The 13,482-nt window shown below is 42.0% G+C and overlaps 1 protein-coding gene across 1 annotated transcript; it reads right to left on the bottom strand.

Annotated features, from left to right (window-relative positions):
• Nucleotides 1-19: 19 nt before the first annotated feature.
• LOC126601709 (ubiquitin carboxyl-terminal hydrolase 3) lies at nucleotides 20-13,181 on the bottom strand. The gene is made up of 6 exons (XM_050268455.1): nucleotides 12,830-13,181; nucleotides 11,606-11,722; nucleotides 11,041-11,139; nucleotides 1,799-1,987; nucleotides 1,208-1,389; nucleotides 20-790 (listed from the first exon to the last, which is right to left on the bottom strand). Exons 1-6 carry the CDS (start codon nucleotides 12,944-12,946, stop codon nucleotides 385-387), a joined length of 1,110 nt encoding a protein of 369 aa, XP_050124412.1. The 5' UTR covers nucleotides 12,947-13,181; the 3' UTR covers nucleotides 20-384.
• Nucleotides 13,182-13,482: the final 301 nt, after the last annotated feature.

Here is a 13,482-nt window from a genome sequence, read left to right as displayed (position 1 = left end):
AACGTACACAAGGAGAAAATAGCGATGAGCAAATTCCGATTTCATGGCATTTATAGTGTTTAATGTTCTCGACCGTGACAACCAATTACTGTCTGAAATTTCCGACCATATAGCATATACACTACCCTTTTCCTTATTGTCAAAAAGATAAAAGAAAGGAAAAAACGAAAAGGAGGATGGTCTGCTTCCACCATCTGCTGTACATCCGGACCACCTAGGTATACATTTTTCACCACCCATATCATCTCATTGACATTTGACAGCTCTTCCACAGGTCGAAAAGGGGGGAAACCGAAAAAAAGAGAAAAGGTAAACACAAAAACAGACGCGAAAAAGTCCAAATGATTAGAAATACCCAACCATCTTAAATCCCGAGCCGTCTTCTTAACTCTTGTTACTGGTGCCGAGGCTCTCGTAGAACAAGATGTATCCATGATCTGTGTTACTTGAATACTCCTGTGCTGATCCGAAGAAAGTTTGCACTGCAGACTCATCAATCATTTCCACATTTTCATCATCAAAAAATAACCAGTGGTTATGGCTTTTCACAAGGCTAACATAGTGTCCATGGTTTGGCCCGCTGCCAACATGGACAACCACAGCAAATAGAGAATACTCAGATTCTGCATCCTCAACTGTGTTACTCAGCTTCAGCTCTAGTGGGAATACAACCCGATAAGATAGCTTCTTGTAACGGCCAAGCTGCTCGATGTACTTAAACCGTTTAAGATGGATAACCAGGATGTGAGGTGGCTTTTTTATCTTCATCCTCTTCTGCGCTTCTTGCAAACTGCATATCATCATGAAAAGCTTAACTTGTCAGCTATCAGGCGGGCAAAGGGGATTCTTACTATATAAAAAATGGAAGCTCTGGTTTTTACCCCCAATATTATCATGTGTACGCACAGAAACCATCCCCTATTATTTAGGAATCATCAAATACCAAAAAAGGTGCTTAGTTTTGTTCTTTTGAGAATGGACAACAAACCACAAATTTTCTTTAGTGAGCGATAGTGATTTCCAAAATACTCTCCAAAGTTCAGAACAATATCTAGATTTTATGCTTAGCACTTTGCGGTAACCAGGATAAGCACAATGGTATCCATGGTAATAACCCCTCCACACTTTATCAGTGAAACCAGAATAGTGCGAATCATATATTAACAAAGGGAAGAATATGAATAAAATCTGAGTGAAGGAGATCCACCTGCAGCACTTGTCGCAAAAAAATTTGTCCTCGGCATTTAACGTCTCTGTGGAACTGAAGTTTTTCAAACAGCTCGTTATTGAACTGTTCTGTTCAATATCCAGGCTCAAGTCCAAAAATATTTCATCTCTTGCAGTCACTGTCTCACACCGTAAGCACCTTGTTTCATTGGTGAGTATACCCTGACTCGAATAGCCATTGAATATTATGAGATTCTTAGTAACAGAAGCAAAGAGAAAGATTTCTGTTATTGTATGACAATGTAAAATGCAAAGGTAACAAATTAATAAGCAGTCAAACATCAGCCACAACATTAAGTATTTGGCCTTTTCTTTCTAAGAGAAGTTGATTGTTTTGATAAGACAAAGGAGGGGTAAAAGTAAAGCATGGGAACCGATAACATGTTTAATTCAAAGACTATAGATGACAGAAAATCTCAGCAAAACGTCTAATATAAAAATGAGCAAGCAATTCAACAAAATATAAATACATGCATGCATTAGAATGGAACATGGTGAGCTTATCACATAAACTTAAGAATTAAACACAAGGAAACTGGTATGGTTATATGACTTTGCAGAGCTAGATCACCTGAAAATTTTTGTGCACCCAGGTAACTAAGGGATCTTTATGAGTACCATTGGCCTGAACATTCTTTGGACCATTTCCCATTTTTTCAGGAGGTGAAGTAGTTTCTTGATCACTTTTTGCAGCTTGGGCTTCTTTCTCCAGTATGTCGACAAGTTCATTTAACAAAAAATTTAAGAATTCATGAGCATCCTACAAAACAGAATAAAAAAGATGGAAAACATTAGTCATATGTAATATCATATTTGTGTAATAAATCAATGAGAACCGAAAATATTTTAGCAACAAGTCAGGATATATGTAAGTAACATTCTCTTCAACCTTTCAAAGAAAGATTTGAGAACAATGTAACAAGGAATGCACCGATATAACAGGAGGAACATCACATATAAAAATTATGTAACAGAAAAGGCATTTGCGACTACATTCACAAACCTTGCACGAAATAAAGAAACTTCTGTAAAAACCCCACAAGAAAAATTTGGCCATCTATGTCAAACATTAAAAAATGTCACGACCAAACTCTATAAGACCAAAACCGTGAGTTTTCAACTATTTCTCTACTTGTCAAAATAATTTATGGTTTACAGAGAGTTCCAGCTATACACATCCAATTGAAATCGCTTTATTTAATTTTCATCACAGACAGTTGAATTATACATATGACTTCAAACACACAATGGATCAGAAGGCTAAATGACATACGTTTAACTTCCAAATGGCAGCCGCCACAAGGCTTGTGCTCAAGCTTTCAATGGATAATAATGCATTTTTCTAATTAGTATATACTATTTCCACAACAACAACAACAACAACAAAGCCTTTTCCCACTAAGTGGGGTCGGCTATATGAATCCTAGAACGCCATTGCGCTCGGTTTTGTGTCATGCCCTCCGTTAGATCCAAGTACTCTAAGTCTTTTCTTAGAGTCTCTTCCAAAGTTTTCCTAGGTCTTCCTCTACCCCTTCGGCCCTGAACCTCTGTCCCGTAGTCACATCTTCGAACCGGAGCGTCAGTCGGCCTTCTTTGCACATGTCCAAATCACCAGAGCCGATTTTCTCTCATCTTTCCTACAATTTCGGCTACTCCTACTTTACCTCGGATATCCTCATTCCCAATCTTATCCTTTCTCGTGTGCCCACACATCCCACGAAGCATCCTCATCTCCGCTACACCCATTTTGTGTACGTGTTGATGCTTCACCACCCAACATTCTGTGCCATACAACATCGCTGGCCTTATTGCCGTCCTATAAAATTTTCCCTTGAGCTTCAGTGGCCTACGACGGTCACACAACACGCCGGATGCACTCTTTCCATCCAGCTCGTATTCTATGGTTGAGATCTCCATCTAATTCTCCGTTCTCTTGCAAGATAGATCCTAGGTAACGAAAACGGTCGCTTTTTGTGATCTTCGCTAGATTGCTCCGGTCATTAGTGTGGATAAGTATATAAATGGATAGAGATAGGAAAGCAAACACAAGATGTACGTGGTTCACCCAGATTGGCTACGCCCAGGGAATAGAAGAGTTCTCATTAATTGTGAAGGGTTTACACAAGTACATAGGTTCAAGCTCTCCTTTAGTGAGTACGAGTGAATGATTTAGTACAAATGACATTAGGAAATATTGTGGGATAATGATCTCGTAATCACGAAACTTCTAAGTATCGGAGTGTGGTGTCGTCTTGACTTGCCTTATCTGTCTCATAGGTAGATGTGGCATCTTCTCTGGAAGTACTCTTCCTCCATCCAGGGGTGGTATCTTTAACTGGTGGAGATGCACAAGGTAATGTATCAATTTCACTTGAAGCTTACTTGTAGTTTCAGGCTTGGTCAAGCGCGATACAAACCATGTAGTAGGAGTCCCCCAAGTCGCCGAGCTAGGGGGTCTGCTGAAAGAGGTGACAGACAAGGTAAGCAATCAGAGCTCCGACTGATTGTTCACCTTCTCCCCATCTTGCAGCAGCATGAAGGATAAAGAGAAGAAAAATGAGAAGAGATGATATGAGATACTTTTGCTTTTGAAGAAGTAACTTTCCACAGGCTTATTCTTGAACTGAGCTGGAGGGTTTTCTGGTTTCCTCCAGAGCATAAGGCCGACTGAAGAATTTGAGGGTCAAAACAAGTCCATCAAATCTAGAGTACGTTCCACCCTGCTGATATGGGATACTTTTGCTTTTGACAGAGTAATGGATGTATCGGCACGTGTGCTGTTACGCTTGTCTCCACATGCTTCCTTGTATCCTTCGCACTTGCCCTATCTGTTCCTCAAGCAGATGCGGAATCTTCCCTGGAAACATAAGATGATGAAGATGAGTACTCGAGAGCAATGCCAGGTAAGTAATCAGGTAAGGGGTTCCAGGCAGTCAGTTCCTGGCTGGAAGCTTGATTCCAAGTACTGACTGATTGCTCTCTTTCTCCTTGTCTTGCAGGTAAAAACAAGGCCAAAAGAAAAAACAGGGAAAAAGCATGATATGGGATACTCTTGCTTTTAACCCTGATGATATGAGATATTCTTGCTCTAGTATAGCTTGTTTGCAGAGGTATTATCGGGGGGAAAGAAAGCTGAATATTTCGAAAGGCTTTGTTGGGAGTGCCCTCTCAGATATGATGAAGGGTTGAGCATTTTTGCAGGTCTGCCTGTCCGTTGGGGATGGAGGTCGACATATATAGGAGTCTCCCTAACAACAAGTAGTAATGCTATTCCTTTACCCTGCTTGGTCATAGCACGGTAGTGGGAGCTGCCAGTTTCACATGTTTTAACTCTGTCAGAGCACTTTGAAAAAGTGGTCTGTGGTATCTGGCTCTCGAGATTCGGAGAACGATGCCTCTTTGATTTTTGAGAAAGCAATCATGCTGGGGGTCTGACTCTCGAGATTCGGAGAGCAGTGTCTCTTCGATTTTTGAGGAAGTAATCATGTTGGGAGTCTGGCTCTCGAGATTCGGAAGGCGGTGCCTCTTCGATTTTGGAGCAAGCAATCTTGTTGGGAGTGTTGTCTCGAATGTGAGTAAAGGTTAGACATGTTTGCTAGTCTACCTTGCCACGAAGCACAAAGGTTGACACACAGGGACTTTCCAATTATCCAGCAATGGTAGTGTTCCTTTACCCTCTCTTCGATTTTGAGAAAGTAGTCATGTTGGGAGTCTGGCTCTCGAGATTCGGAGGACGGTGCCTCTTCGATTTTGGAGCAAGCAATCTTGTTGGGACTGTTTTCTCGAATGTGAGTAAAGGTTGGGCATGTTTGCTAGTCTACCTTGCCACGAAGCACAGAGGTTGACACACAGGGACTTTCCAATTATCCAGCAGTGGTACTGTTCCTTTACCCTTGTGGGTAATAATATGGTAGCTAGACCTTCAAAATTTATGTGTCTAAACTTTGTTAGTGCTGTTTCTTTGCTATTCTTTTACCTTTCTTGGTCAGAGCGATGTAGTGGGAGCTGCAAGCTTCACGTGCTCAACTTTGGCAGAGAACTTTGGCAAAGTGATCTGTGGTACCCATGAGTTATTGTTGCGTGTGGGAAGTGGGTGATTGAACAGTAAGATTCATGTGCTTTCTACTTCACCAGAAGTCTTCGACAAAATGCCCATAATTTCTGCAAAGCTGAGTGTGCGTGTGACAGGTGCTGACAAGGCTAGAAAAGTAGGTGCCTCTTCGATTTCTGAGATCGGCCCTCGTGGTCTCTGAGCAGCCCAGCTTTTGAGAAAGCGAGCGCCTCTTCGATTGATTCGGAGAACGGTGCCTCACCGATTTTTGAGAAAGCAATCATGCTGGGGGTCTGGCTCTCGAGATTCGGGGAGCAGTGTCTCTTCGATTTTTGAGAAAGTAATCATGTTGGGAGAGTGGCTCTCGAGATTCGGAGGGCGGTGCCTCTTCGATTTTGGAGCAAGCAATCTTGTTGGGAGTGTTTTCTCGAATGTGAGTAAAGGTTGGGCATGTTTGCTAGTCTACCTTGCCACGAAGCACAGAGGTTGACACACAGGGACTTTCCAATTATCCAGCAATGGTACTGTTCCTTTACCCTCTCTTCGATTTTTAAGAAAGTAGTCATGTTGGGAGTCTGGCTCTTTAGATTCGGAGGACGGTGCCTCTTCGATTTTGGAGCAAGCAATCTTATTGGGAGTGTTTTCTCGAATGTGAGTAAAGGTTGGGCATGTTTGCTAGTCTACCTTGCCACGAAGCACAGAGGTTGACATACATGGACTTTCCAATTATCCAGCAGTGGTACTGTTCCTTTACCCTTGTGGGTAATAATATGATAGCTAGACCTTCAAAATTTATGGGTCTAAACTTTGTTAGTGCTGTTTCTTTGCTATTCTTTTACCCTTCTTGGTCAGAGCGATGTAGTGGGAGCTGCAAGCTTCACGTGCTCAACTTTGGCAGAGAACTTTGGCAAAGTTATCTGTGGTACCCATGAGCTATTGTTGCGTGTGGGAAGTGGGTGATTGAACAGTAAGATTCATGTGTTTTCTACTTCCCCAGAAGTCTTTGACAGAATGCCCATAATTTCCGCAAAGCTGAGTGTGCGTGTGACAGGTGCTGACAAGGCTGGAAAAGTAGGTGCCTCTTCGATTTCTGAGATCGGCCCTCGTGGTCTCTAGGGAGCCCAGCTTTTGAGAAAGCGAGCGCCTCTTCGATTTCTGAGATCGGCCTTCGTGGTCTTTGAGCAGCCCAACTTTTGAGAAAGCAAACGGCTCTTCGATTTCTGAGATCAACCCTCGTGATCTCTAAGCAGCCCAACTTTTGAGAAAGCAAACGCCTCTTCGATTTCTGAGCAGTCGCCTCTTTGATTTCTGAAGCTCCGTCGAGTGCAGATTTTTATAGAGGCTGGCATTAAGTTCCAAAGCACACTTGAATCTCCACCAGTAGAAGCTTCATTCTTGCACTTCTAAGATCTTGATTTGTCCGACCTCTTCTCTCTTCAACACCTTTGAAAATGTCTGGCCCCTCCGACCGTCGTTTTGACTTGAACCTTGTTGAAGAGGCAGCCCCGCCTTCTCCAGACAACATATGGCGCCCATCCTTCGTCTCCCCAACTGGTCCTCTTACCGTTGGGGATTCCGTGATGAAGAATGATATGACCGCTGCGGTGGTGGCCAGGAACCTTCTCACTCCCAAAGATAACAGACTACTTTCCAAACGGTCTGATGAGTTAGCTGTTAAGGATTCGCTGGCTCTCAGTGTTCAGTGTGCAGGTTCTGTGTCTAATATGGCCCAACGCCTATTTGCTCGAACCCGCCAAGTTGAATCATTGGCGGTTGAAGTGATGAGTCTCAAACAGGAGATTAGAGGGCTCAAGCATGAGAATAAACAGTTGCACCGGCTCGCACATGACTATGCTACAAACATGAAGAGGAAGCTTGACCAGATGAAGGAAACTGATGGTCAGGTTTTACTTGATCATCAGATATTTGTGGGTTTGTTCCAAAGGCATTTATTGCCTTCGTCTTCTGGGGCTGTACCGCGTAATGAAGCTCCAAATGATCAACCTCTGATGCCTCCTTCTCCTAGGGTTCTGTCCAGTACTGAGGCTCCAAATGATCCCCCTCCGGTGCCTTCTCTTTCTGGGGCTCTACCGACTGCTGAGACTTCTCCTAAGCAACCTTTGTGAAGGCTCCCTCTTGTGTGTTTATTTTGACTCATGTATATGTACATATTTGTAGCTTATCGGGGATATCAATAAATAAGCTTTCCTTCATTTCAACGTATTGTGTTAAATACACCAAAGCCTTCTTCGCTAAGTTCTTTGAATTTTCTTTTGTTGAAGCTTGTATGTTGAAGCTTTTTGAGTGGAGCATGTAGGTTGGGGTAGTGTTCCCTTAATTTCCCGAGTGAGGAAAACTTCTTGGTTGGAGACTTGGAAAATCCAAGTCACTGAGTGAGATCGGCTATATGAATCTTAGAACGCCATTGTGCTCGATCCTGTGTCATGTCCTTCGTTAGATCCAAGTACTCTAAGTCTTTTCTTAGAGTCTCTTCCAAAGTTTTCCTAGGTCTTCCTCTACCCCTTCGGCCCTGAACCTCTGTCCCATAGTCGCATCTTCTAATCGGAGCGTCAGTAGGCCTTCTTTGCACATGTCCAAACCACCGTAACCGATTTTCTCTCATCTTTCCTTCAATTTCGGCTACTCCTACTTTACCTCGGATATCCTCATTCCTAATCTTATCCTTTCTCGTGTGCCCACACATCCAACGAAGCATCCTCATCTCCGCTACACCCATTTTGTGTACGTGTTGATGTTTCACCGCCCAACATTCTGTGCCATACAGCATCGCCAGCCTTATTGCCGTCCTATAAAATTTTCCCTTGAGCTTCAGTGGCATACGGCGGTCACACAACACGCCGGATGCACTCTTCCACTTCATCCATCCAGCTTGTATTCTATGGTTGAGATCTCCATCTAATTCTCCGTTCTTTTGCAAGATAGATCCTAGGTAACGAAAACGGTCGCTCTTTGGTATTTCTTGATCTCCGATCCTCACCCCTAACTCGTTTTGGCCTCCATTTGCACTGAACTTGCACTCCATATATTCTGTCTTTGATCGGCTTAGGCGAAGACCTTTAGATTCCAACACTTCTCTCCAAAGGTTAAGCTTTGCATTTACCCCTTCCTGAGTTTCATCTATCAACACTATATCGTCTGCGAAAAGCATACACCAAGGAATATCATCTTGAATATGTCCTGTTAACTCATCCATTACCAACGCAAAAAGGTAAGGACTTAAGGATGAGCCTTGATGTAATCCTACAGTTACGGGAAAGCTTTCGGTTTGTCCTTCATGAGTTCTTACGGCAGTCTTTGCTCCTTCATACATATCCTTTATAGCTTGGATATATGCTACTCGTACTCCTTTCTTCTCTAAAATCCTCCAAAGAATGTCTCTTGGGACCCTATCATACGCTTTTTCCAAATCTATAAAGACCATGTGTAAATCCTTTTTCCCATCTCTATATCTTTCCATCAATCTTCGTAAGAGATAGATTGCCTCCATGGTTGAGCGCCCTGGCATGAACCCGAATTGGTTGTCCGAAACCCGTCTCTTGCCTCAATCTATGCTCAATGACTCTCTCCCAGAGCTTCATTGTATGACTCATTAGCTTAATACCCCTATAGTTCATGCAATTTTGTACGTCGCCCTTATTCTTGTAGATAGGCACCAAAGTGCTCGTTCGCCACTCATTTGGCATCTTCTTCGTTTTCAAAATCCTATTGAAAAGGTCAGTGAGCCATGTTATACCTGTCTCTCCCAAAACTTTCCACACTTCGATTGGTATATCGTCTGGGCCTATTGCTTTTCTATGCTTCATCTTCTTCAAAGCTACAACCACTTCTTCCTTCCGGATTCGACGATAAAAGGAGTAGTTTCTACACTCTTCTGAGTTACTCAACTCCCCTAAAGAAGCACTCCTTTCATGTCCTTCATTGAAAAGATTATGAAAATAACCTCTCCATCTGTCTTTAACCGCGTTCTCTGTAGCAAGAACCTTTCCATCCTCATCCTTGATGCACCTCACTTGGTTTAGGTCCCTTGTCTTCTTTTCCCTTGCTCTAGCTAGTTTATAGATATCCAACTCTCCTTCTTTGGTATCTAGTCGTTTATACATATCGTCGTAAGCCGCTAACTTAGCTTCTCTGACAGCTTTCTTCGCCTCTTGCTTCGCTTTTCTATACCTTTCACCATTTTCATCGGTCCTCTCCTTGTATAAGGCTTTACAACATTCCTTCTTAGCCTTCACCTTTGTTTGTACCTCCTCATTCCACCACCAAGACTCCTTTTGGTGTGGGGCAAAGCCCTTGGACTCTCCTAATACCTCTTTTGCTACTTTTCGGATACAACTAGCCATGGAATCCCACATTTGGCTAGCTTCCCCCTCTCTATCCCACACACATTGGGTGATTACATTCTCTTTGAAAATGGCTTGTTTTTCTTCTTTTAGATTCCACCATCTAGTTCTTGGGCACTTCCAAGTCTTGTTCTTTTGTCTTACTCTTTTGATATGTACATCCATCACCAACAAGCGATGTTGATTAGCCACGCTCTCTCCTGGTATAACTTTGCAATCCTTACAAGTTATACGATCCCCTTTCCTCATTAGAAGAAAATCTATTTGTGTTTTTGACGACCCACTCTTGTAGGTGATCACATGTTCTTCTCTCTTCTTAAAGAAGGTGTTGGCTAAGAAGAGATCATATGCCATTGCAAAATCCAAGATAGCTTCCCCATCCTCGTTTCTCTCCCCAAAACCATGGCCACCATGAAAACCTCCATAGTTGCCTGTCTCCCTGCCCACGTGTCCATTTAAATCTCCTCCTATAAATAACTTCTCCGTCTGAGCAATTCCTTGCACCAAGTCTCCAAGATCTTCCCAAAATTTCTCCTTCGAACTCGTATCCAACCCTACTTGAGGTGCGTACGCACTAATCACATTGATAAGTTCTTGTCCTATTACAATCTTGATTGCCATGATTCTATCTCCTACCCTCTTGATATCTACAACATCTTGTACCAAGGTCTTGTCCACGATGATGCCAACACCGTTTCTCGTTCTATTTGTGCCCGAATACCAAAGTTTAAACCCTGAGTTTTCTAGATCCTTTGCCTTACTACCAACCCACTTAGTTTCTTGTAGGCACATAATATTTATCCTTCTCCTCACCATAACTTCCACTACTTCCATAGATTTTCCCGTTAAGGTTCCTATATTCCACGTTCCTAAACGCATTTTGCTCTCTTGAACTCTACCCTTCTGTCCTAGCTTCTTCACCCTCCCCCGTCTAATAGGATCAAAGTACTTCTTTTGTGTGTCCCGGGTAAAGTTGATAGGAGCATATGCTCCCAAACAACTTTGAGTGGAGTCGTTCGAAAGGAAGTTTCTATGGCCCCCTTGCTCATTTAACACTGCATCCGGGTGCCGATGGAGATACAGCGACCCTTGCTCACTTATCACTGTGCTCGGGCCACACAGCGCGCCACTTACGGGTGACGCCCTAGCTTTAGCGCGATTTTGTTCTGGATTCATTTTCATAAGGATTCGACGTGATCATGGAGTGCCGGCTGTCGACTTCCTGACGCCCTCCCCCTCCTCCTTTATCCGGGCTTGGGACCGGCCATGTAAGACATAGGCGGAGTTTAGTATATACTATTTCCAATTATAAAAAATTATCAATGTTTCAGATATATAAATTTCTAGAAAGTTGCATACACAGAAGAAAAAACATTTCGGTTGTTTGAAGGAAAGACAGACCTGGTGCATATAGCTACGGAAAAGCTCATTTTGTTTCTTCAATCTTTGTACGAAACGCTTTGGAGCAATGACGCCTGTTTTCTTCTTTTGTGAACTTATCTACAACAAAGGAATAACCAACTGTTGGTCCCAGCACCGTGACTAAAACAATGGACAAGAACATATGTTCCATGGCATGAACACCACTTAGGAAACTAGCATCACATGTTTGTAGAATTTGTTGCAGAATATTCAAGAGCCATATATACTAGGCTGGCTTCAATCTTCATTCTTGTATATGAGATAAAACAAAAATGGTTTTGATAGATAAACACGGGAAAGAAAAACCTGTTATTCCAAGAATACACCTTCATGTATTTGGCAATCAATAAATCTTTCCCGTAACAAAAGCATGGTAGAACAGCAGAGTAGGGAGGGCCTTACGGTTACAGTGACATCCCAGAAATAGAAAGGAGGTACCAAAAGATAGTACATAAAGAAATAAAGAGCAGCCCTGACATGCCAAATCCCACTTGAGTTGACAAATTTAGGTACAAATACGATCTATATCTAGTATAGTTGTCACCTGTGTAAACAAGTCTGCTAAGCATGTCAAGAGATTTTCTTCTGCATCCCCAGCACTTTTGTTGCTGGAATAGTATTCTAGCAACTGCTCGCGAAATGGAACACAAAAATAAAGTGCCTGCATGAAAAATAAAAAAGGATATCGGGTGATGATTACTTTAGAGAGAATGGTTTCCAACAATCTAAAAGGGATAAGGGCAGATGTTACTCTCAGAGTTCGATATTGCATAGGTCACCCAGAGCCCTAAATGAGAAAGGCAATAAATAATGTTTTTATCCATTTTTGAAATAGACATATTTAGTTGGAATATCAGCACTAATGTTTCCAGAATACATGGAATAAAGATAGATGTGGGGAAGATACTGATGGTCCAACAAAATCTCAATTGGACGATAGATGTGTTGAAAGACCATGTCAATAACCCCATCTTGAAGCATCCAAGTTCAAAGTGAACACTACGAATACCATCTAAAATAATGAGTCAAGACTAAAAATGCAAGCCAAGTACCTAGCCTAGACACTCTTAACCATATTTGATGAACACTTTCTTGTTGAATACATGAGCCCATTAAACAAGGTAATGTTTCTCAGTTTCCAGAGAGAACTTCAGAAACAGATTTAATGACATGTTCATGTCGACATTAAATTTAATAATTACCCAGTAATCTTAATCTAAAGAATCTCAATTCCACTAAATTGGAAATATATGAGTGTCTAAAAGGCATTTACCCAGTGCTTATCCATTCAGACAAACAAAATTGACGCCGGTCATTGCATGGTGCACTAACATTTCAACAAGTTCACCCGGAACCCAGAAATAAAATTTTGAGCACCACCGGAAAACTGAACAGAAAAGCAGAAAATGCTAACATAGTGAAATTGCTGATAACCTTATGCTGCAGACGGTTAATGTTACTAAAGAATGCTACAACAATCTCTACCCCAAACCAAGCACCTGCTCAACTAGCTAACAAGTCAAAGCTGAACGACCATAAACAGCCACAAAACGCCACCTAATTGGGCACGCTGAACTACAATATGCAATCCAATTTACTAAACTTTTCGCCATTACTCAACTTCAAAACATCCACAGCTCAAAATTTACATATGCTGCACGTAATTCTCGTTCTACCACAAAATTTACAGAATTTCTATAAAATCAGAACCCTAATTTCAAAATTTCACTAATAAAACGATTGAATTTGGAAGATGCAGAATCGAAACCTGCAAAACGCTATTACAATAGCAAGTGTTGCCGAAATTCTCGAGTCCAAAGTATCGCTCGCCTTCCGGAAACTGGTCGCCGAGAGCCTTCTCGAGTTTGGACCCCGCAGCACCCATCACACCCAGTCAATACACAATTTAGAATATAGCCGACGACTCAGATCCTCTCTCCGATTCAAGTCAACGATTCACATCCATGGACAACTGAGTCGCTAACCGAGTTGCTCCGTGCGTGTGTGTGTGTTTGAATTGTTAGGGTTTTGTTCGGAAGTGGAGCTTGCCAAGAATGAAGGTTGAGTTTCATGAGAGAGGGGAGGAAGGGGAACAAAGGAAATGAGAAAATTACTGAAATTAATAAATCAACAGATAAATGGTGAAGGTAAATTGAATTGAATTTATTTTTTATGAATTATAAATTGAATTGATTATTATTCAAGAGAAAGTGATGTAGAAGGACTAGATTACCCCTTGACTAAAAGATAAATGATTAGTTCCAAAACAACACTTTCAAACGTTTTAAATGCACTTCCTAACGAGCCCTTAAGAAATATTAGGCCGAAAATAGCTGGTGGCCTGTTTTCTAGACCCTTCGGTTGGAGATGGCTGAAAATAGTCCGAAAACCGTCTCCAACCGAGGGCTAGGTTAAAGGGCT

Source organism: Malus sylvestris, chromosome 15 (assembly GCF_916048215.2).
Source record: "Malus sylvestris chromosome 15, drMalSylv7.2, whole genome shotgun sequence".
In the NCBI taxonomy this organism is placed as follows: Eukaryota; Viridiplantae; Streptophyta; class Magnoliopsida; order Rosales; family Rosaceae; genus Malus; species Malus sylvestris.
This window is presented reverse-complemented; position numbering and strand designations above follow the sequence as displayed.

Bases quoted from the DNA above. Each gene is read 5' to 3' on its own strand.
- LOC126601709 (XM_050268455.1), bottom strand. From the start codon at position 12,946: ATGGGTGCTGCGGGGTCCAAACTCGAGAAGGCTCTCGGCGACCAGTTT. The intron at 11,723-12,829 runs GTTTCGATTCTG...TTTTTCATGCAG, and splicing joins ATTGTAATAGCGTTTTGCAG to GCACTTTATTTTTGTGTTCC. The intron at 1,988-11,040 runs GTCTGTCTTTCC...TCTGTTTTGTAG, and splicing joins TCCGTAGCTATATGCACCAG to GATGCTCATGAATTCTTAAA.